Genomic DNA, 24,827 nt, shown 5'->3' with positions numbered 1-24,827 from the left:
GATGGAGCTGTCCGTGTGAAGCAGACTCAAGTTTGCTGGACCCAAGGAGGAAACCACCAGACTCATTTGCCTTTCACTTAAACCAGATTGCAACCGAGACCTGAAGAATGAAAAGCTTTGACATTAACCATTGATTCACCTCAGTGAAATATCATGTTACAACCAGAATCCTTGTGGAATTTGAATGATTTTGATGGGAGACTTAATGGAGGGGGCTTTAATTAAATGGGACATTTTCTTTAGTGAACAGCCTGTGGCCAAATTTGTATTTTCAGCAAAATTTAGTAAGCACGTTGACAATGCATGTTAAACCTGCGACAAATTATTAATTACGTTCAGGATTTCAGGAACACATTGTTGTAACACAGGAGCCTCATGAGATGCCTTAAACATTAAGAATCAGAGAGAACACCTCAAAGTGGTTTCTAGTCTTCGCAATCAGACCTTTGAAAGAAATCTTTGTTGGATTTAAATCCAAATTGCTAAAAATAAAAACGGGTCCCTCAAAAATCAGAATACCTAATCATGAATTTATTTGCTTGTTCTTTAAGAGGGAAGGATGGTGAAGAAAACAGAAAGCTCACGGCTGAAATCAGAAATCACAAGACGAATGCATCATTTGTCCAAATGGCACTCAGCTGCTAAAAGGAGTCCCACTCTTAGAAGACTGTTGAGGAGGGAGAAAGTCAGGAGGTCCCCGGAACGTGCCTGTGGGGGAGTTAGACAGCCTAGTCACACGAGTCGCTTAACTGTCCATGGACCTGACCCCCAACTTCAAGGTTCAGCAACTTCATCCTTCATGGCTCCAAACCTTGATGTTAGGGATGCAAAGACACGTTCATAAGAATTGTGCGTTTGTCCTGATTCAAACTTTGGGGGACTGGCTAAAAAAACAAAACAAGGAGGCTTTACCTCTAAGTGAAAGGGATTCTGTGTTAACTATCAATTGAATCAACATACAAAATATGTAAGGGAGACACAACCCAGGAGGGCATCGAGGTCAAATGTTCCCAACAAGATTAGATTGTAAAGAGAACCAAATGGCTTTACCTCTGTAAAGAAAAGAAAATGAATGCACTCGCTATCTCTTTATGTAGGGGATTTTACGTATCTTTGGCCATGGTCGGTTTAGTAACGTCACTGAGAACAAGGGACTCAGAGTGTGCCATGGAAAGTCAGGGAAACCACCTAAGTCACACACGAGACAGGCACAACTGGGGACCCTTGGGATGGTCTGGACGCCACCCCAGGGCTGCCCACGTAATACAGGGATGTCACCTTCCTCGTGGGGCTCAGCAGGGACTTTCAATGGAGTGTTTCTTGGTTTCCATGTTGTGTTTTTGTCATGTGGATGAGCTGGAGTAAAAGCCAAATCCTTTCTTATGATTCAGTTTTGCCATTTTCAAAAGACACCATCGGACTTGGTGACAAGGGTGGTTAGAAGAAAGCACTTCTATTTTTCAACATTTTTTAAAAATAGATGATTGGGTGATGAGGTAAAGAAGTTTGTTTGGACAGAGACCCTTCCTCCCACCCTTATCCCCTTCTGACCATTGCAAAATAGCTTATTCCAAGGAAAGGGGAGAAGACAAATGAATGAAATAATGCCAGAATCGGCTGCTGCCAGGAAAAACACACTCTGATTCAGTTCATTTGTTCTGGTAATGTCCCAGGCTGTGATTCCCAATTAACTAATTTTAAGAAGTTGTAACCGAAAATAGCTACATCAGCCCTAACGTTAGGGTTTGACGATGATTAGCATCTTCCAGTGAGAAATCGGGGCCCCTAAAGAGGTGATGATGTCTGTTTAAGATCACCTTGCTAAACAAGGACTCTACTGGCTGGGAATTTCTAACAGGGTTTAGCCCCTTCAGAGAAGCTGTGCCGGGTGAGAGGGGAGGGTGCGAGCCGCACATCCTGGCAGGAGACAGTATTCCACAAATCGGATTTGTGTGCACTCAAGTTACTGGGACAGAAGCAGCCATACTGCGGAGTCTCCTTGGGACTGAGACGCTCCCCTAGTTCAGGTGGAATTAATTAAAACAGGCATGTCGTTTGCAATATTTCCAGCTCCCTCCCTGAAAAGCTCCACGCACATAAACCAGAACAGCTTGAGCAGCGGAGAAAAGCTGGGCCAAAAAACGACTCCACCAGCTTCTCTCCTTCCTCTTCCTTTACATTGTCATGGAAAGACAGAATAATAATTTTTGGTTTTGGTCTTTTTTTTTTTTTTTTAAAGAGCGGAATGCTCACGGTCTCTGCACAACTGCAAGTACTTTTATTACCTTTGAATAGGGTTAAAATAAAAGTATATAGGCTCTTAAAGGTCAAGATCATAACGTGCTAATGAAGTCGCGAGTTATCCAGAAGAAAACTATGCACAAGCACAGGCTGAACATCAGCCTTTTTGCCTCTGAAAAGTTCAGTTATGGCCTTTGTGAGATTAAAGCCCCCCTGGGAGCTGGCGGCACACTGCTCACGCTGTCTTGTCACCTTATGAGTTTCTGGTTTCAGATAAAAGAGGAGAAAGGGCTCTTAAGAAAGAAAAGAACTGGGGAGAAAAAAATCGAAACTTCCTTCTCATAAAGCTAAGAGTTATTTTCCTGGGGAAGATGGATAATGGCATTTCAACTTTCAAAAAAATTTTAATAGAGAAAATGGAGGCAAATCACAGAGGGAAAAGAGAATATATAAATCAATAGAACAAGGTGAAATTTCAACAAGAGCTTCCCTCACTAACTTTCTCTCTCTCTCTCTCTCTCTCTCTCTCTCTCTCTCTCTCTCTTTCATCTTTGTCTTTCTTTTTCTCTTTCTTTTTTTGAAATTTTAAACCTCATTTCTGGCTTGCATTTGGTAGGATTCCTGCTCTGGCTTTTATTAAAAACAGACTTTATGTGGTCAGAATTCTCCATCTAAAGCTAAACTTTAATAGGCATAAGGATCCTGACAGAGTCTTTCTTGCTCTCCCTCAGGTGCCCCCCTCCCCGCCCCCACCCCCCAGGGATTTCCCTCCCAATGCGATGAACTGGCCTGAAACTTGAAGGCTCAGCACAAAACAACCAACTTTCCTCTTTCACTCTGAACTCCCAGTTCTGTTTTACATTTGAGACTCTTTGCAAGGCCAGATCAAGTTAAGCCTGGCTCAAACTTGAGAATATTCTAGAAATGTCGAATAACACAACTGTTGTCCTATAAATCCCCCAACACAGACACATTAAACCTGGAGCTCCCCTTCTCTGGTGTGGGCTACGGATTCCTGCTGCGACCTTCCTGGTGGGAGCTGAGAAATACCCAAGGTGACCCCACCCTGCTTAACACATCAGTTCAGCATTCTACAGTTATCCCAGAAGGGCACTGGCAAGCCGGCTCCCCTGAAACCAGGAGCTAACGCAGCCAAGCAAGCAGGCAGACATGCACGTTCATTCCTGGGGCAGGTACCAGCAGGTTGCTCTGGTTCCTTCTTGTAGCTGAACAGACAAAATGGCCAGCTTCCGGGTTCCTGGATGGGACCCCGTCTCCTACCCCCAACACTCCGCCCCCAGGGGCCTCATACCTCACTTTCCCAGTCAATGTGAGGGTTCCTAAAACAATCATTGAATCTTGCCTGTCCTGAGGCCCAGCACTGACATTTTATGTTTTTTCACATGGGAGGGAAAGGCTTTTGAATAGTGCAGTGCAGTGGTTCTCTGGGGGGGGGGGGGGGGGGGGGGGTTTACCCCTTTCCACCCCTTGCACTGACAATGTCTGGAGACATGATTCGTGGTCACAGCTGGGAGAGTGCAAGTGACATCTAGTGGGAAGAGGCCAGGATGCTGCTAAACATCCCAAAACGCACAGGAGAGCGCCCTACAACAAAAATGTCAGCAGAGTCGAGGCTGAGAAACACCAGTGGTGTGGTTGTGAGATGGACTCCTCGGTCAGACAGCCTGGGGCGAAAGCCCAGCTCCTCTGGGCCTGGCCGAGCAGCTTTGGGCACGCTGTTCAAGCCCTGTGCCTATCTGTCTGCAAAATGGATCCTGACATGTCTCAGTGGGTCATTGTAAACAAAACTGGGCCTGCAGTGTTCCGAGGACACTGCCCAGCAGATACAGAGAGCACAAGGAATGTTAGCTACTGCTCTTACTGTTATTACTGGACGTGGAGCTCAGTGCCACATTAATTATAAGCCACACCTACTGAGTGTAGAGGACAAAATCCACAGGTTGGAGAGTACAGACGTCGTCCTCTTTGATTAGGGCCTAGATGATGACAACGGTGACCACAGTGCTTTACAGGGTCTCAGACTCTTTAAAAGACCTCATCTCGGGTGATCTGGGCAATGGTCTTGCTGGATTTGTCCCTGTTTTAGACACAAGGAACTCCCGGCTCAGAGCTGAATCAGTTGCCCATGGCCTGTGGCAAACCAGGTCTTTCGATCTCACACCCGCTGCTATTCCTGCTGCACCAGCCTTTGTGTACTAGCTTAAGAGGCCCCTTCTCTTCATTACACCCAATACCCCGAAGATCAAAATAAATGTAAGCACCCTGATCAGAGGGTGAGGTGACGTAGGCTTCATGGGTCGGTGGAACTCACTTCTGCTTTTATAGTCCACGCACAGCAAGGTTTTCCTTCACGGGGCACGTATGTACTCTAATCCTCTGAATTGAATTTTGAAACATTAATTTTCTAGATGGGCTAATTTTCTTTCCTTTTAAAATGTGTTATTGATTGAAAAACAAAAAACAAAAACCCTAATTCCTTCCACTTTCAAAATCTCCAAATGATACACACGGTGCATATCTCGATTGTAAATGTACGAAGGTGAGACTATAGCTTCATCTATCAGCTATTCTGTTTCCCAACGAAGCCTGAAAATCTGCTCACCAATGTCCAAATGTATTATCCAAGTGTACAGTGTTCTATCTCGTATGTGGCTAGCATCATGTCTGTATTCAACTTTCTGTGCATAGTTTAAAAAACAGCAGTTGCAGAAAACCAGCCAGATTTTTACTCAGCCTACGTCAAAGTTAATAATATTGGGTTTCAGGGTCATAGTTCAGAGGGTAGGTGGATAATATTCCTTGAAGTCAGTGGATTTTTTGGAATTCCTTTGGTAACGGAGAAGGTGAGGGCTTGGCTGGTGACATTCTCATGACCTGTGGAACACACAGCGTGCAACGACCCAGCCATGGCTCTTTCATTTCAAAGCTCCTCCATCAAATTCTACAAACAGCTGCCAAAATGTCACTCATTTGGACCGTTTCCTTTAGTCCCATTCAGTGAGTGCCAGTTGATAAAGCAGAGGGTTAGACCACTCGTGTTGGTTTTTAAATGGTGTAACAGGCTCAGCAGTTTCCCCAGGATGTCCCTTTGGCTGAAAATTGCAAATGCGTGCGATAGTATCTTTGCAATTTTCTTTTTCAAGTAAATTTTGTCTGTCATGCTATGAGAAGAGAACCAAAGAGCAGCCCCCATCAACTTCCTCCGTGCACAACACTTACCTGGGGACACTGGGAGGGGCCCGCGTGGGCCGAGACGGGACTTGCGGAGGGGTTCCGAATGAGTCGTTGCTGTTGGGGAAAGGAGGCAACGGGCCGGGCCGGAATGGAACTGGGGGCGCCCCCGAGTGGGGTCCGGGCGAGGGAATGGCGGGCGCCGGCCCTCGGCCGGATGTGGGCCGTGCCAGTGGGGCGCTCAGCGTGGGTCTCCTTTGGGTGGTGGGGCTCGGAGGGGGTGACCTGAAGAAAGAGACCAACAGCAGTGTGCCCACTCCTACTTTCCGTCTGAATTCATCTTTAAAAAATATTTTGCAACCGCCCGACTGCTCTTTAGAAATTATGTTTTGACTGAGAATCCCAGACATGTGCTACGCATGTTACAGGGTATATAGAAAGGTAAATGGTGAGACGTTTCCCTCCCCGTCCCTCACCTCGGGGAGGAAGGCCAGTAGTAGTTTCTTGTGCATCCTTTTTAAGGATATTCTACAGTAGCTTCTCAGTACATATAAACTCCTTTTTTTGTGCATAACAGAAACACAATGTTCCATAACTTACGTTTTTTTAAAGCTTCACATGCACTAGACTATCTCTTCATTCCAGTACTTACAGAACTCTTTTTAACGGCTGTGTAGCATTCCCCTATAAGGATGTGTTGCGCTTGTTTTTGAAGGGACTTGGGGACATCTGACCCCATCTCTCCCTTCTGAACTCACATATCTTCTTTCCTCTTTTTTTTCTCTAGGTTCCCAGTGGTTTAGGGAAGAAGCACGCCCAGGACACGATACTGGACCAGCCTGGCCGGCCTCGGGGACGTGGGCCACCTCCCTACCTGCGAGAGTGCTGTATCCACGAGTCGTCCACGGGAGGCGGTGCGGGGGTGAACGTCGTGGCCGTGCTGACGTCGCCAATAATGGCAAGGGCTTCTTTAAGGGCTTGGTACATTCGAAGCATCTCGTCCCGCCGCTGAGCCTGCTCAGCAGATTCTTCCATCAGAGTGTTCTGGTCCTCTGAAGAATATAACTGTGCCAGGAGCTCTGAGTTTATGAAATCCTTAACCTGTCACAGCACCATAGAAAATTAAAATGGGAACGAATGAGTTATCGAATGGTATAAACTGGTTCAGAGCCTGTGGACAGAGTCCACTAAAGTCCACTTTGGACAAAGGACTGCATCATTTGTCTGTCTGTCTGTTCACTCATATTTTCTTCATTCTCCTCCCAACCCTCAGAACCATGCTGGTGAGTTCCCCCGTCCCCCCCCCCCACACACACACACACTGTATGGCTGTTGACACTGAAGGAAAAAGAGGGCCAAACCCTGCCATCACCAGAGCTGGGCCTGCTGGCTGTGCAAGCATTTCCACAATGTTGCCTGAGGCTGCTTGGCTTAGAGATGAGGGAGGTACCGAGAGGTTATCAGCAGCAGTATTTTCAACCAGAAACATTGATGTAAAGAAACCTATGTATAGCACAAGTTATCCAGTTCTCTACCTAGCTTTTACCAAAATCACTGGACTACTACAAACACTGCAGATTTCAATGTCATCTCAAAAGTGGAATTAGCAACAGTGAGTGAATATTTATTAAATGCAGAATCTTATATAATTACGTATTGATTTCCAAAAAGAAGTGATATACTCTCTGCTTTCTAGAATTTATAGGAGAAGCTACTTAACAGTGATGAGGTTCCGTGGTTAAAGGATATGTAAAAACAAACTAAAGTATGAATAATATCTATGAAGCATAACACGGAGGGAGAGAGAACCAACCACCATATTTCATCAAATCTAAGACACCACTGCTTTTAAGACACACCACCAAGAAAGAAAAAACACCACAATTTAAACTGACTGGATGTCAAGATGCCATTTACTGGAACACACATCTTCATGCCAGAAATATTAAATGTGAGAATTGATGAGATATGGTGTGTCTCAGATGCCTTCAAAAGTTATCTAATTTAATTCTCACCACATACTTAGGAAACATGTATTATCATCCCAATTTTACAGATGAAGATATTGAAGTTCAGAGAGTTTATGTAACTTGCCCAAAGTCACACAGCATTAAGTTGAACTCAAAATCTTCTGACTTGAAGTCTAGTGCTCTTTCCGTAACCTTCTTACTCCACTTTGATTGGGTGCTTAGAAAAGACAATTTATGTTTACGCATCATTATTTTGGAACGGTGTACCAAGTACACTAATTAACATAAGCCTAGAAAAAAAAACCAACTTGGATTTTTCAGTTTCTCTGTTAAATGAGAAAGTTAACACTTATCTAGAGACACTGGATTTCTCTAAGAAAGGCCAAAAGCCAGTATATTTAATTATCACAAATTCAGGCAGACAACAGAACACCTGTCAGATGCTCAGAATTCCTGGGTTATAGTTCAATTTGTAACTCAGAGATGACAAGCGTCTAAAACACATAGCTTCATTATTTTTTAAAGGTATCTAACCATGCAAATAATTCTGCTCATCAGAAAATTCAGCTAAATCACAGCTTCACTGTGAAATTAAAACAAAAAAAGCTCTTTGTACATATTTTGTAAACCAAGAGCGATTCAAATGTGGAAGTAATCTAACATACAAGATGTGTTCAGACAACTGTCTGGTAGAATAGGTTTATGTGTGATAGTCGTGGAAGGTAAATTTGGCCAGGTAACCTGGGGCCAGATGTGAGGGCCTGAAATGCCAAGGAAAATTGTTTGAACTTTATCCACTTGGCGCTGGGGAGCCACAGAAAGCTTTTAAGCAAGTAAGTGAAACAATAAAAGAGAGTTTTAGGCTGCGATTGGAAAAGGCTTTGCAAAAGAAGATAAAGAAATCTGCTCGAAGACTACTGGAAATCATTTATGAGAGGATAAGGGTTTAATTGAGCAAGGCTTCAGAGGAATAGAAAAGACGGGCACATATAAATGACAGTGTAAAGGAAAACCCAGCTGGACTTGGTGCTGTTTAGATGTGAAGGGCGTGGAGGAAAGGAACAAAGATACCTCAAGGCATTGAGGTTTGGGTGAGTGGGAGAACAGAAAATCAAAAATTAAGAAGGGAAAGTCATACTTAGAGGAAAGACAGTAAATTGGGCTTAAAGAGTCTCTCTTTACCATCCTTCAAGATTTCTGCACTTCTAAACACACTTGCAGGTGCCCAAGGAGACGTGGACATGTGCACAAATCTTCCACTGGTGGGTGTGTGTATGCACTTGGAGGGATGGTACAAGTCTAAATTCAAAACCAGACAATTTTCCTGGCATTGGCTCTCCGTTGGGTTAAGCTCTTTTGAAGCTTTACATCGTACCGGAGTATCTCTTAGAATCTATTAAACACAATTTAAAAGAAGACCCTTCCAAGAATAGATTTAAAGCAGACCTGAATTAAGAAGCAACTGTCAAACAAACCACAAAATAAAATAATAAGGGCCTGCTTTCAGCATTCTGATCAAAGACCTGCATTGAATCAGCTCTTCCACATCAAAATGTCACCCACTAAGACTTGCCGCGTCTCCAAAAGATTTGCCCACGTTCTGGAATAACCTAAGTAATATCAGCACGAGGGAAAATGGCGACAGAGCACCGTGGTGAAAAGCGCATGCTTTGGAGTCAGATGGCCCTAAATTTTGAGTCCCGGCTCTAACACGGACTATTCTTGGGCAAATAACTTCACCTCTTTGAGTCTCGGGTTCCCTATCTGTAAAATAAAGATAATGAGAGTAGCTGCCTCAAGAGTTATGATGAGGATTACATGAAAGAACAACTATACGTTGCCTAGAACAATGTGTAGCATTGAGTTAGTGCTCCCTGAACAAAAGCTATTCTTCTTAGAGTGGACAGGGCTAAACTGGCATTGGTTATGTATGTAGAGGCAGAAGAACAAATAGAAAGCTATCTCAATTGTGCAGGGATCAAGGGACATAGTTCTGCAGAAGCATAGGTTGACCTTTTATTTTGCATTTAAGCAAAATTTTAGGAACTCTTCTCCTGCAGCTGTCCTGGCGATGCTACAGCTGGAACCAAGGTGGGGGGTGGGGGGCAGCCTTTGGGGACTTTCCGGACACTTTGGGGACTTTCTAAGCAGTGTGTATGTCAGTGGGACAAATATTTAAATCAAGGATTGTGCACAACAATTACAGGCCAAGCAATAGCATTTAGAAAATACTCCACAGAACATAAACGAATTATACGCGGATGTGAGCTGTGAAGTAATATTTATGCTTTTAATTATAACACCTTAGACCCTATACATCTTTGTATGGTTCACACACAAAAATTCTCGCACACAAAACCTCCCTCCGGTTCGAACTGTATGGGCTGGATAAACAGGCATTCCTGCACCAGGCCCGTCTGCTCAGAGTAAAGGAATGTGAGGCCATTAAAAATGTTCCACATGTTTCTGCTCTCCGACTTTAACCCTTTCTAGCAACCTGCCATATTTCTGGATCTTAACCCTGCTTTGTCTTTATCACTGAAACCATTGTAAAGCCTTCACACATAGAAGAGACATTTCTAGAGTTAATGTGCCATTCAGTCGCTGAGGAGACCACATCCTTAAAACCTTGTTTCTAGACAGGAGGGCCACCATATGGAACGTAGCTCCCATTCACACAAACACGTGTGTGGAAACTTAGTTGGCCGAAAAGTTCAAAAGTTGCTTAGGTTTGGAGAGGTGGCTTGGTCAGAATGCTGCGATTCTTTGAGAGCTCCCAGCTCTCTCATTTCTGTTTGAGGCTCTTCTCCATCTCCCAGGGATTTCGTTCAGCGAGAAACCAATGAGGTGTTTCCTTCTTGAAGAAGTCACATGCTTTGACTGACACACAGAAGACTGAGCAAAAGACATTACACACACACAAAGTACAAACTGCGTGATTTCGAAGTTCAAGAACAGGCAGAACTAATCGACAGTATAAGAAATCAGGACTGTTACCCTCGGTGGGGAGGGACTGGGGTTGGGGGGGGGGGGCTCCTGGGTCCTGGTCGTGATCTGTTTCTGGAGCACCATGCAGAATTCCTGACCCGGGGAAACAAATCAGTGCTCTGGTATTTAAGATGTACTTTCCTCCCAAATAATGAACATTTAAAATAACACTCTACTGCACGCACATTAAAGTTAACAATAGGTTTTGAAACTAGGGCACATGTTATTAATTTTCCACCAAAGTGCCAATGGCCCAGGACTTCCAGGGGTCCAGGGGCGCAGGCTACAGCACACACTCCCAGTGTGACATGCCTCTAGCTTTCGCATTTGGTTCCTAAAACGTTTCATAAGAACTTTATATTCTATTTTGTATTATCTGGGCTTGTTTGAATCTGAGGAACAATGTTTTAAATTACTTAGAATCAAAACATTGTTTCTCTTATTGAAACAAATCCTAATAAAATCTTCGAGTCACATGGGCCCTCTAGGAAGACACCCCAATTGTATGCCGTGGGGATAGGAACCCCTAGTTTGAAAAGGTTGACCTATATAGTTTCCTAACTGTGTCGTACGCGTTATCTGATGTTGAAATGGACAGAATATCCAACTCAAGGAGGAGACGTGGATTTTAACCTTGACTCTGCCATGCGATCCTGGCTGTGTGGTCCTGAGCAAGCCACGTCACTGCTCGGAAACTCGATTTCATCATTTATGACCTGGTCAAAATTGTGAGTACCCAACGGGTCCTGTGGGTCCAAACACAGAATGAATGTGGCTCTTTGCTACTCACGCTTTTAGAATCACACTTTCTTGATTCTCTGATGGAGAACTTCTAGTGGGGCGGGGGGACGAGGGGGGGACTTCCATAGAAGCCACCAAAATGTGCCTGCCATGGGGTGTTCTGTGTGTGTGAACTTGAAAGAACCGAACAAAACTCTGCTGATTTGACTTCGGCCTGTTCAGAACGACCGCCCGTCATAAACTTGCCATTTCTTTGTTGTCGCCTGTTACCTGGTATGTTGAAGCAATGAAACAGCTGCTGCATTTCAATAGACAAAGGCTTACAGTATGTCTGAGGCAAGGCATTTATCGCTGGCCTTAAACTTCTTAAACAATTCCATATGGAGACTTGAGTGGCAGAACACTTAATGTAAACTTTCAAAGGAAACTGCCCACCACACTCTGAGCCTTATGAAAGCTGGCTGAAACAGACTGTTCTCCAGAAGGCAGAGTAGCCCTTCGCTTTTCAAAGAGGAAAGGCCACAGCGCTGCTTGCGACAGGGAGAGTCCACAAAGAGAGGACCCTGTGTTAGCCACTGGCTGGTTCTGCAGGACAACTGGCCTTGCCGCCCAAAGCCTGTTCCAGAAGCAGCAGGCTTGGGTGGATGGGATTTCGAATGAGGCATCCAAGTACTCGTTTTCTAGTTGTGATTCTGTGATTATTTCTCTCGCTTCAAGCTCTCTTCCCTTTAAACTGAATAGAAAATCAACACACATGCATGACACAGTGCTGGGTATAACATGCTTCTGTTCCTTGTGGAGTGAACACAAAGGGCTCAGGCATTCTGTACAATGGGATGCCACGAGAGTGTGCGTCCATTTAAAGAAAGGGACTTCTACTTTTTACATATGTAATTATATATCTCATTAAAAAATATTATATAGCTATTAATATATATAGCTATTATATAGCTATTATATAGCTATTTACATATATTTTACACATATAGTAACAAAGAGGATAAAATAATACTCAAAGAGAAGAGGTCATCCTAGATATGGAACACTATTTTCTGGTAGACACGACAAGTTGAACTTCAAACAAAGACGACCATCACTTGCGTAAGAATCCAGCATAACATGACGATTTTGCTTTCTCCGTTGTCCCATGAATCTCTGCTTCAAGGCTGGACCTTGAAGTCTTCTGACTTGAAATCTACTTTCCCAGGATTCTTCTGTGAGGTCCCTCTCAGGACAAACAACTGAGTACTATCTGCATGCCCTGTAGGTGACGGTTTAGCCATTTCATCCAAGAAGCGAGCACACCAGTGAAGAGAGAGGGCAATCCACCCCACGTTTCTGTGTGTGTGTGTGTGTGTGTGTGTGTGTGTGTTTCTTGAGAAGGTGAAAGTGGGATAAACTTGCAACAGGGTCTTTCCCCCCCCCCCTTTTAACTAATTGTGCCAAGCTACTCCTCTCAGCTATAGACAGGAAGCACTATTTCCTGTGCTGATGATTTAATATAGTGCAGAGCAAAGCAGCGTTTGAACTGATGGCAGCACTAATGACTCTTGGTAAAACATTGAAAAGATAAATGATGCTTAATCAGGAAAATGTTTAAATAACCAAGGGCCTGGATATGCCACGGCAAAAACAACCTGAACTCGTTTAAGCAAAGTTAAGAGGGTAATTTTAAAAATACACAGACTATTTGTTTAGTGCTCTATGATTTTTCAAAATGGCATATAGTTACGTTCATTATGTTCCCTGACAATTCCGTGAGGCAGCTCAGTGTTCTCACTATGGCTTTAGAAGTGATTTTGACTTGGAGCGACCAAATGATTTGCTTCAGGTCACACAGCAGGCCACCGACCGAGTGGAAGAATACAACTCATAGTTTTCTAATTTCTAATATATTGCTTACCTGATACTGACACTTCAAAGCATCCGACTACCCTTGCTTGAACACACAAAATGTGTCTGAAGATAGTCAGTTAAAAATAAGATTGTTCACGTGAGTGCTTGGGGCTTCTTACAGTCAAGGAGTGCATAGCTCATGAACAACAGATGGATTGTCGTAGTCGGAAATACAATATTTGAAAGGAAGCTTGAAATATGGATAAAGGCTAGTTTAGTTCTTAAACAGGCAGCCATATTAGTTCCTTACAATTATATTCTTCATAGTACTTCCATATATACCATCTTCCAGGACAAATCCCTTGGCCAGGTTACTTTCATATGACTAGTATTTTACATATGGAGGAAATCAATGCAATGACGGTAAGTGATTTGTCTTAGGTCAACAGAGGCTATAGCAGAACAAGGGTTGGAATCCAGGTTTCAACTGAATTCTAGTGTGGGGTTCTTTTTAGTACTTTGCCATCTAATTTGTACTGGCTATAAGCAAATGCTCATGATATATCATTGGTTTAAATAAAAAGGTGTCCTTAGAAGATAAGTACATATAGAATAGTTGGTGTCTCACTTTTCAAGAGTCGGGAGAGCCTGCAGCTCTGCCACACCCCATGATAGCCTATCTTATTTACAAGATAATTTCTGAAATAACTTGTGATATCATTTGTACTTTTATGTCGTGGCTCCCAAAAGAACAAAGCTGGACCGTGTAATTTAAGTATCATATCCTGACCACTATAAAGATAACCAAGGAAAGGGAGAGATTCTGTATGACGTAGATCAACTAATGGCTGGACTACCAGGACACTTTGTGGCTTTATCATCCTTACTCAGAAAAGGCAAGTTGACTGATTTTGTATCCAAGGGGACAGTACACAAAGCTCATTCCCAGGTTAAAATAGCATTCCATAGTTTTTTGAAGGTGAAAATGATCACATCAACATTGTGTGTGTATGTGTGTGTGTGTGTGTGTGTGTGTGTGTGTGTGTAGGAAAGAGTAACTATGTTTTGCTTTTCATTTCAAAGTCTAGGAGGCAGGGCATCTGGTTTTATTGCTGGCTTTGCAATCAATTTGACCGTAGCCATGTTCTGCTTTATTGTTACCAAGCCCACACCCTTCTAGACGACACAGCCAATAGGAAATGCCACACTAGTGTAGCTACAAGTTGCATGGTTTCTTTCCTAAGCTCTCTTTCACGGGTCAGTCACTTACCACTCGTAATGGAAAACGATGAACCTGCATCATAGGTCTTTCAACCACCCAGAAAATGTCACGAGGAAACTAAAGAGAATGTGAGCAATCCCCACTCTAGGAAGGGTTCGAAGTTCAAGTTCAAGGGTTCGTAATCACTCACATTGTTGATCATCAGGTGCATGATCGTTTTCGGAATTAGGTCCCGGATGCATTTGTTGATGATTGACATGTAGGAGTCCACAAGGTTGCGAATGGTCTCCACCTGCCTCTCCAGTTGGGGGTCCATGGAAAAGTTTTCTGCTTGGCCATTCTCATCATTTTCAGCCTAACAGAGAGGAAAGAAAACATGGATTGTGTCACATTCGTACAAAAGAATTAAAACAGCAAGACATCATCAGAAAGACCAACTACCATTTACCGTATTTGGAGCTACACTATTCGATGGTAACATCCTTATTGCACAGCCGTTAATTCTGAGAAGAGATCAGCGCCACGCACTTATGATCCGACTTGTACCCTGCCACAATCTAGGAAAAGCCAGTATTCTAATTCTGAGTGACGGCTGAGATGAGTAACCAGAAAAACAACGCACCTAACAACGTCCCTCTAGAGAACAATTTAATCTTAAGCCATTTGCAAGCTGGCCAAACATATGTGCAGATGTAAACCTCTGGGAGGGGTCCCCAGGGACTCTGTCAATTAGAAATAACCTTGGTGGTGTTCTGGAACTCCCAGGTCCGCTCTGAAATGGATCAGCATTTGGATCAGCCCAGATTTAAAACTAAATCCCCTAGGCCTGGCCTGAAGCCAGACTAAGAGATACAGAGGATAATTCATTTTTCCATGCACTTGCTGGAATCTGTTATGTAAATTCATGCTTCTGTCATCACTGCCAAAGGCAGCCTCCATTGTGAAAAACTTACCGTTTCAACTTCCAACTTGTTATTCTCTGAATAAAACAGAACACATCTACGCTCAAAGAATTTGTTTGTGCAACATGAGAGAAGCATCTGTTTTCTATACTATGGACTTGAGTTAATTAATTTTGGCTTATCCACCAGAGGCTGGGCTGGAATGGCATCTTCCTCATTAAAGGTTGACCTATTGGCTTGGCATTGAAATCAATTTAGAACAAATGGTCTCCATTTCAAGTCAGGTTGAACCATCTAAACCCCAGAACATGATACAAATATTGTTAGTGGTCTGGCTACTTTCTAGCATTTGGAAAGATTTAATTACGAATGCAAAAAAAAAGGGGGGGGGGTTAATTTATTGCTTCCAATGCGGACATGAAATACTTTTCTTTAGAAATGTACATACTTTGATCTGCCAGGCTTTCAATCATCCAATCAGTTCTAGGAAAAGCACTGTGCTAAAGAGCTTAAATAGATTTATAAATGACAAGCTTTTCCTTTGAATCAATATGCATATGGGAAGGCATATTTGAAGGCCACAAATCAACAATAACAAAGATAGAAATTGGTTCTAATCATTTATATAGACTTCTCTTGCTCAGAAATAGCCAACATTTTGAAAAAAATGTTAAAATAATATGTCCCCATTCTAAAACACAACCGTCATTTTCCAATCCTGAGGGTATGACCTCATGCTTCAGGGTGACACTTCAAGGACATTTCTGATGCATCCTACAGCAAGGTAGAGGATTGGAAGTTTCAAAAATGACAGTTGTTCCCCCATACCGTTTCTATTGAAATGATCTTTGGTCACTGAAAAGGAAGAATTAAATCTCGTCTTAAGTAGTTCTTTCTTATATAAGCACAATAAGATCTGGGATAAATAGGCAAAAAGTGAAGGCCATAAAGTGGTAAAGTGATGGAAGAAAGGTCAGCAGTGAAAAAAACCACTCATGTTCCCAACCTCTTCCAGGGCAAAAAACCCCATTGCAACATGTTCCAAGAAGAGCCTAAATTCTAAGAACCAATGGCAACTGTGATGTTGTTTTGAGGGTATTTGAAAGTGCAAACTTTAGGTTCAGATTCAGGCTCCATTACATCCTGGTAGTGTGGCCACACTTCAGTTATGTAACGTGCCTGAGACTCAGCTTTCCCTGTCTTTAACATGGGGATGCACTTCTCTGGAAAATGTTTGGAAGCTAAATGAGAACGCTTATGACATGACCTAGCCAAGGGCTTTGTGGGTGCTCAGTAAATGTTAGTTTCTCTTTTCTTGAGGAATATTCATGGAATAAGAGACTCTTGACTCTCAACACACATTATGAAAACTGAAGATGAGAAATTTGAACATAAAACATTTTCAATTCAAGTGATACAAAGATGCAAGCTGTGCATTTTTTATACCACATTTTCTGCAAGCTAGTCCCCTTGAGGTCCCCTCCTCTTACCCGTGAAGGATTTTCATCCTTCAAAGCCTGGCTCCACCATCGCCGCTTCTCGACAAGTTCCCAATGGCCCTCAGACCCTCCACCACTGCCCCCCTATACTTCATTCGTTCTCTACTCACTTTTATTATTTCATATCCAGCCTAGTTTTATGTTTATCTCCCTCTTCTCAGCACCTAGCACAGAGCTTGAAGCAAAGGAAGAGGAAGAGTTAATAACACGAAGGGATTTACCTAAATCAAGGAAGCCCAGTGCATTTCAGGGTCTCCAAGAGTGCCTACTTGTTAGAGAAACTGGGGACCACAGGAACCCAAAGTTGCTGAGTTAGGATCCCCTACACCTTGATAATAGTGAGGATGATAAAATGACCATGAAGTCATGTCTAGAAATGAGAATAGGTGCCCTGCAGCTTTGAGAGGGAAACATCTTTTCCATGAAGCCATATAAACCTCCATAATGGATCCGATACCATTCAGTTTGTCTCTCTGACTGGAAACATACTGGGATTTGCAGTTGTATTTTACAGGAGGGGCTGGTGGCATTTCAGCATCAACACACTACCTTTCCTCGAAACATTGATTTTGTTCGAAGGACTGTGCTTGGCACAGAAGATCCCACCACAGGCTCAGGAGCTGGGTACCACTTTGTCAACCTACAGAAGGGCAGGCTGCAGCTCTGAGAGTGGACGTACTCAACACACGTAGGATGAATACGATGGCAAACCAATTCATAGTTTTCCTTAGGTATCAAAAAAATCAAGAAGTATTATGGAACGGTGAAACTCCCATATTATATCAAGTGAGTTTTGCAGATCAATTAACAAATGTAAAATGAGTCTCTAGGAAAAAGGTGCCATTGAAGTACTGACATTTTTAAAAAAAATAAACGATTGAATCAAAAGAGAAAAGCAGAATAAATAGTATTGATTAAAAGAACCTCTGGGAATATGAAACACCAGGAAAGTTATATCACCCCCCACATTTTCATTTAGGCACATGAATTTCCCCATTTCACACTGTTCTTAACATTTAGCCTTGCTTTACTTTTTGCATATCAAACTAGGCAAAAGACCCTCACTTTCACTGTTTGAAATCAGATGCAATTAAATAAAGTGTCTGAATGAATGGACAACACTGAACAATTTAATTCTCAACACTGAAAAAAAAAAAAAAAAAAGAAGAAGCGTTCCAGAATGACCAGTGGAACAATGTGAAATTCTCTTTAATTTTTGGAAATACTACTCATAAATCTTAACTGATCTGATAATACCATGGACATGACGGAGTCACAGAACTCAGAATGCAAATTTAAGTTATTTTCTGATTTGAGAAAGAAAGGAGAAGTCATTGCTCCTTCTAATATGTCTAAGATGAATGAGAAAAAATGTACATAGATGGACTTTTTCTTTTTACTGAGGAATTGCAGAGAGCAACTGCTCTCTTTTCTCTTACCCCAGTTCTAACCAAATTCTCTTTTGTGCTCTCTGCTGTATGTATACGGTGTATGACTATGTATTTTTTTCTTTGTTTAAATTATAGGATTGCAATAGGATTCTTTGCAGTCTAAGCACTGAAGTGACAGCTGTTTATCATTATCCTCATCAAGGGAATGTAAAATAAAAATAGTAATTTGTCTCTGATCTTTGAGGCAAAAAAGAATGGCCTGCAAACATTTAACCTTTTATGTGCAGGTTCATTGAATCTGTTTACAAAATGTGAATAATACTGTGAAAACCAGCTTTCTTCTGAAAAATAGAATGGACAGGCCTTCCTATTGCATGCTTTTCCTAATAGCTTTCAAGAAATCGAATGCAGTTTAAACAATCAAAAAATAACAACTCAGCACCGTAAATGTGAAATTGTTTATAAAAATTAATGCCATAACTGTCTTATGAAGCCAACTGCACAGCATCCAAGAAGCAAGCTGTTTCACAAAATTTTAATTGAAAAGCTTTTTCCTAAAGACTTAATGCTTTAAGAGGTGAGAGGATGAAATAGTCAATTAGAAAGAGTTCCCACCAAATCTTAAAGCATCCATTACAGAAGCTCTGGGCTTGACTGGGACGTCTACTTTCCATGTGTTTTGTTTGGGTCACTTTCCTTTCCTTAAATCTCTTATTTAGTTATGTCATAGGCTCCTTTGAGGATCATTGAAACCATCTAAATAAGGCTGGTGACGGCAGCTCTTTAGAGGTGGGATGATAGAAATCCAAAATACCCTGGCATACACATGTACATAAACATACCATAGAGCTAATGGGGGGGGGGGGGTTTGCTGAATCTTTTCTCTCCAGTGGGGAACACTAGATAGTCACCTACAGATCCACACAAGTAACTTTTACAGATAACCGATGCTTGCCCCTTTTAAGCATCTTATTATTATACCATTCTCCACCACCTTCAACAAAGATTAAAAAAACATCATTTAACTTTTCCTTGGTGAATCAGGCTGTCGTTCTGAAAATACTGTTACCATGGTCACGTAGCTTTGAATTGTCTGGCCCTGCATCACAGACAATGTTTTCAATGGAAACCCTCATTCCCAGTCATTCGCTTCTGATTTGCAGAGGCTAGAAGGCGAGGCAATGAAAACGATGGGAGAAACATGCTCCAGAAAGGAAACCTTTGAGGGTGGTGTAAGCTGTAGTCTGGCAATTTGCGACAGGTATTTCACTCGTTAGTACAGTAAGTATTTACTTAGTGTCTCAGATGGACAGTGAGTGACACAAAGGAAGACTGAAAAGGCAGGCTGGCTTGTGAGCTTATCCTCTGGCGGGAGGCACGGTGTGAGCTGAGTCAGTGAGTGGATGTGCACACTAGTGAGCTCCAGCCTGCGGGGCTGCAGGGGAGGCTTTATGGACAGCCGCCCTTGAGATGGACTCGAGGAGCTGGGTGAGATTTCAAATGCTGGGACTGAGGGGACATGCTCATTATTTTAGCCCCAGTGCTTAGCACACTGCCCGACATAGAGCAGAAGCTTCACAAACACTGTGGCATAAATGGAGGAAAAACCAACCCAGGCCACTTCCGGAGGGGCTGCGTTTCTGTCTCAAAATGAACCGGAGAGACGGAGCTCCAGGTAACTGGGCTGCTGCTACCGGATTCCGGGAAGTGACTTCTCCCTGTGGAGCCTCTCCTCTCCCTGGGCAGGATAAAGAAAGGGCATCCAGAATTGTATTTCAATTGCTCTGTGTGAGGGTGTCGATGGATCTGAGCTGTGATTGTGGTCAAAATGCTGGGAAGCAAAGGGGGCATCTCTCTGCATCTCCAATCTGAAGAAACATCGTAACACAGGGGAAAGCAGGGAGCCTACCCCAATCCAGGTTATCCAGCTTATCTAAGTCGGCAGGCAGGACCCCCCTTTTCCTGCTTATGCTACTTTCATTTGTATTCCTCTTTGACTCTCCTTTACTTGTGGTTACCTTTTCATTCTGCCTACAGCTTTTAGTCTCTTTTCATCTCTACCTTGCATCATAATAAACACTACAAAACTACATGAGATTAATATGAAATTCAACAGCCATTTAAAAAAACAACTCAGGATTTTAAACATACTTACTTGACTAGACACAACAATAATAATGACAAACCTATCTTAATTCTGGTGTAGCCATATATATATATATATATATATATATATATATATAAAAATATATATATTTATATATTTATATATATATATATAAATACTATATAAATACTATATATATACTATATATACTATATATATATATATATATATATATATATACACACTAACTCTTATTCAACCCCATAGCTGCCTCACAGACAGATTTCTGTGTGGTGCCAACATATGTCTAGGTCTCTAATAAATACCTTGGGTGACAACAGCAAGGAAAAACCACAATTTGGAGGAAAAAGGGTGGGGGGCTTCCCTCATATCACTGACAGCCATTGCATTTGCATGTAAGATGCATGGAAACAACTGTTTTTCTCTGCGCCTGTTAAACAAAAATGTGGGTATGAAGATTCTTAGAGAAATCTGAAAACTTATGTGCTCTGTCGTGAGGTTCTCTGAAAAGTTACGACAATTCCAATCTGGCTTTTAACCTATTGAAAGGCCTGTATTGCTTTATATAATAGAAAACTGCATGAATATGAAAGATACATATATATTTTATATATATATATATATATCAGATATTTTAAACACGTTATCAAATATTGCTATCTGAAGAATCTTACTGAGAATTTTTTCTAGAATTATGAATATTTATTTTTGGAAAATTTCAGTCTTTTATATACTGACTTTGTTTACCGTAAAATAACCTTTCATCCAAATAATGATCTACACGGAACAATTTAAATGGTTTCTCTAAAAACAACCACTCCCATCATGACCATTTTTGATTTTAGATAATATTAGTGATTTTGAAAGAGCCAAAATGAGTTCTCAAGTATTGACTTTTGGAAAAAGATCTGTGTTTGTTTAAAATTTAACTTTGTTATAAAGAAAAACATTTTTCCTAAAATCAGCTGGAATTAGAATCAACTGATATAAATTTCTTTTTTTAGTAAAAAAAAAAAAACAATCACAGCATTTCTTTGAAATAGCAAAACAGCAACTGGAATAGTTGTAAAGAGAAAGATCTCCAGGAAATGGGAACAGATATAATAAGGGTAAACACAAAAACAATCCGTGATGGTGAATTTTATTTGTCAGCTTGGCTGGGCCATAGAGTACCCAGATATTTGGCACAGACGATATGCTGGGTGTTTCTGTGAGGGGGTTTTGGATGAGATTAACATCTAATTCGGCGGATTTTGAGTAAAGCAAAGCAGATTGCCCTCCCTAATGTGGGTGGGCCTCATCCAATTAGCTGAAGACCGGAATAAGACAAAAAGACCGGCCTTTCCCAGTAAGAGAATTAATTCTCCAGCAGACTGCCTTCAGACCTCTTTAGAAAACTGCCTTCCGACACAAATTGGAACATTGGCTCTCCAGGGTCTCCAGCCTGCTAGCCCACTCTGCAGATTTTGGACTTGCCGGCCTCAATATTTATGTGTGCCAATTCCTTATAAAAATCACACACATACACACACCCTATTGGTTCTTTCTGTGGAGACCCTGCCTAATATACAGTCTCACTATAGATTATAAGACAGTATAAGAGTCGTCACATTGCTCGGTGGAATTTATAGGTGCTGTAAGAACTCAGAGATGCAGATCAGGGAGGGCTATGGTGGGGCGCAATGCTGGCCCCATGCTCATGACTTACTTTACTTCATAGCATTCTTTAAGGGAAAGAGCAACGAATCAAAAAATAATCCACCTTCATCCTCTCTGATCTATCACCAGGTCTTGCTATCCCTCCTTTGTGGGTAGACCCAATGTAAATTTGGTAAGCTTCCTCTCCCCACTTGGTCATGGTGGCTGGATGGGACTGCCTTGAGCTATACATGCATCTGGCCTGGCCTCTGTGATGACAGAGATGGCACGTGATCAAGCAAAGCCAATTGCAGGACATACGTCAGAACTCTTAGGAAAGAAGCTTCCTTTCAGTTAGGAGTGACAGCTTTTAAGGAAGTAAGCCTGAGGGTGGGACCTGCTTGCCAGTGACGTCAACACAGAGTACACATAGAGGAGACACGGGGACAGGCAGATATTTGAATCCATCCTTTGACTACTGGATCCGGCTGTGACAGATCTGTCTACTTCCGGTTTGTGCAGTCACCCCAGCCAGCAAAGTGGTCTGTTATTTTGTAAAAGTTAAGTCAGATTGAATTTAATTTGTTACTTAGATCCTAAGGAGTCCAAATGAATGAAACACTTAGATAGCCACGCTATTCTCCCAGCCTAAAACTTTTTTCTTCCAACCCACCTTTCATTCTTTGGTTTAGTGTGCACGCAACAGCCTTTGAACGCTGCAGCTAAAATACAACACCCTCTTCTTGCATCTGAACATTTGGTTTAGACATCTCATCATTGTCTTGTATCTTAGGTGTATCAATGTCCATCTCACTAGCCAAAATGAAAGTTTCTTGAAGGCAGGGATCACAAGGGTTGGTAGCCAATCCACAGTTCATCTCAACAAAAAGAGGAAAGCCATCTGACTAAGAAGATGCTCAGAAAATTCTTGGGGGATGCCATTACTACGTGGATATATTCTTAGCGTATTAGTACATAGACTAGTGCATGGACTATATTTTTCTTTTTCTCTTCAACAAAATCGGTAGACCAACTGCTGCCATATGCAAACATTTCCATACTGAAAGTTATGGGGAGAAAAAAAGAGTCTCACTAAATGACAGTGAAATATTAGGTCATGTTCAAACTGATTTACATATACCAACCCATTTAATCTTACAATCGCTTCATGAAGTAGATATTATTATTATTCCCATTTTACAGGTGAAGAGCCTGAGTCACAGAGAAGTTAACTCGCTTGCTTACAGTCACCCAGTTCATAAGTGGTACAGCAGGGATTCCACACAGGTATCCTGATTGTACAATACACCTTCTTAACGACTACACATTACCTCTTCTCCTTCTTGCTTAGGCTGGGTTGATGCTCACCCCACCAGCAAAAGTGATCTACAAATACTGTGAAATGAAACATGCATTTCCAGCTATCACCAGGATGACCACATATAGTCCTGTGAGAAACGCCTTAGGGACCCAGAATTATTCTTCACGATGTGCATCGTGATGACAAAGGCTCTTCTTTGATTCAGACTGATTATTTTGCTGCTGCTAATTCCATAGCATCACCTTATCACAAATGCTTACATACTCACACAATCAAACATTGCAAATCCCAGTGGTTTCATTCGTAGGAAGATAACACCTGAAGATTGGGGGTGGGGGGGGGAATGATCGAGCTCACAAGACTAATCTATGCTTTAGGAATTCTACATTTATTATCTAAAAATGCCTAATGGCAGGGAGACTTTAAATTCTTACGTCTATCATACTATTTGTTTAGCAGATATTCTTAAGACGCATTCATTTTAGAATTCGGGTATTAAGGTGATATAAGGTCTATGCAATAAAAAACTGGGTCTTGTTCTAAAGATTGAAAGATGGACAAAGATATGGAAGAAAAAACAATAAATGTGATAAAACAAAATCTTTCAGTTGTTTTTTTCTTCAAAAATATTTACATGGGTGAGTAAAGATGCATTATGACAAAGTTAATACAGTTCTAGGGAAAGAAGGGGCAATCAAGTTCAAGTATTATGAAAGCAGCATGGGCGGTCCTATAGACAATCTGCACAGGAACGCAGTGGCTTTAACCTCTTCCTCATATTAATATTATGAAGTAGATAATCCTTGGTGTTCAATGTAAATACAGTATCACTTGCTTTATATCAGTACTTCCTTCAAAGGTGTAGAATAAAAAGATGAAGCCTTTAAAGCATCAGCCATAGTGAGTGAAAGGTTTCACATTCCTCTAAGGTCCTGTGAACACTAGAGCTGGTAAAGCTGCCATCTGGATTTAACTGCAGAATGACCCAAAGGCCTCAAGGCAGCTTTTGCAGCCACCCCGGCACGTGAATTAGCAAGAACAACTTTGTCAGATAGTCATATATATATATCTGAGCTGTTTTTGAAAATATAGGTTAATTTCTGTTAAGAGAAGAGATGGAAGTAAAATCAGAAGAGATCTGCAGGTTGAGCTTTTGTAAATCTCGTTTCCCACATTTAGAGCTTGAACGTTTTTGGGGGCTAGCGCTGGGCCACCTCCGTCCGAGTCACCCGACAGGCAGCAGGTGCCTGGTCCCACACTGGAAAGCTACTTCCCACCGTTGCCAAAAACAGAACTGACTTTGGAAAGACTCCTTCCCAATTAACAAATAAACTAAAATGGAAAGGAGCGCATCTCAGTTCAGGCCAACGCTAGGCAGAAAATAGAAATTCATGAAGATGGTAAAAATGAAATATACTGAAAATGCTCAAACTACTGATATTGAAAATAAGATTGACTGGACAAAGATTGACATACGAGAAGTAACAACCATAGAGTCTGTGGTTTATTCTCTTTTGTTACTACTCCCCATAACTCTTCTGCTGTCACCAACAGTGCCAGATATTGCTAAGAGGCCAAACAGAAGGAAGGCTGACCAATGATTTTGTCTGTCATCTGGGAATCCTCAGCAGAGCTTTTCTGCAGTGGTGGGGAGAGAGGCAGGGGTGGGATGGGGTCGGGGGAGCCCAGAAGCTGGAAAAGGAAGGTGAGGTGGGGAATGTGGAAAGGGGAGTGAAAGAAAACATAAGCCACACTTTA

At 41.9% G+C, this 24,827-nt stretch overlaps 1 protein-coding gene across 11 annotated transcripts in view; it reads right to left on the bottom strand.

Moving 5' to 3' along the window:
• Positions 1 to 24,827, bottom strand: part of DNM3 (dynamin 3) — a 388,315-nt gene that overhangs the window by 21,937 nt on the left and 341,551 nt on the right. For 8 of the 11 annotated variants that reach the window (XM_074322210.1, XM_074322205.1, XM_074322208.1 and 5 more), the window contains 3 exons: positions 14,381 to 14,545; positions 6,308 to 6,534; positions 5,482 to 5,718 (listed from right to left, as the gene is read on the bottom strand). In XM_074322210.1, coding sequence (XP_074178311.1) covers positions 5,482 to 5,718; positions 6,308 to 6,534; positions 14,381 to 14,545 — 629 coding nt within the window. Of the gene's footprint in view, positions 1 to 516; positions 812 to 5,481; positions 5,719 to 6,307; positions 6,535 to 14,380; positions 14,546 to 24,827 lie in introns of those variants that run through there. The other 3 variants (XM_074322206.1, XM_074322212.1, XM_074322209.1) reach the window with 2 other exon arrangements.

This window comes from Rhinolophus sinicus, linkage group LG17 (assembly GCF_036562045.2).
Source record: "Rhinolophus sinicus isolate RSC01 linkage group LG17, ASM3656204v1, whole genome shotgun sequence".
NCBI lineage: Eukaryota > Metazoa > Chordata > Mammalia > Chiroptera > Rhinolophidae > Rhinolophus > Rhinolophus sinicus.
This window is presented reverse-complemented; position numbering and strand designations above follow the sequence as displayed.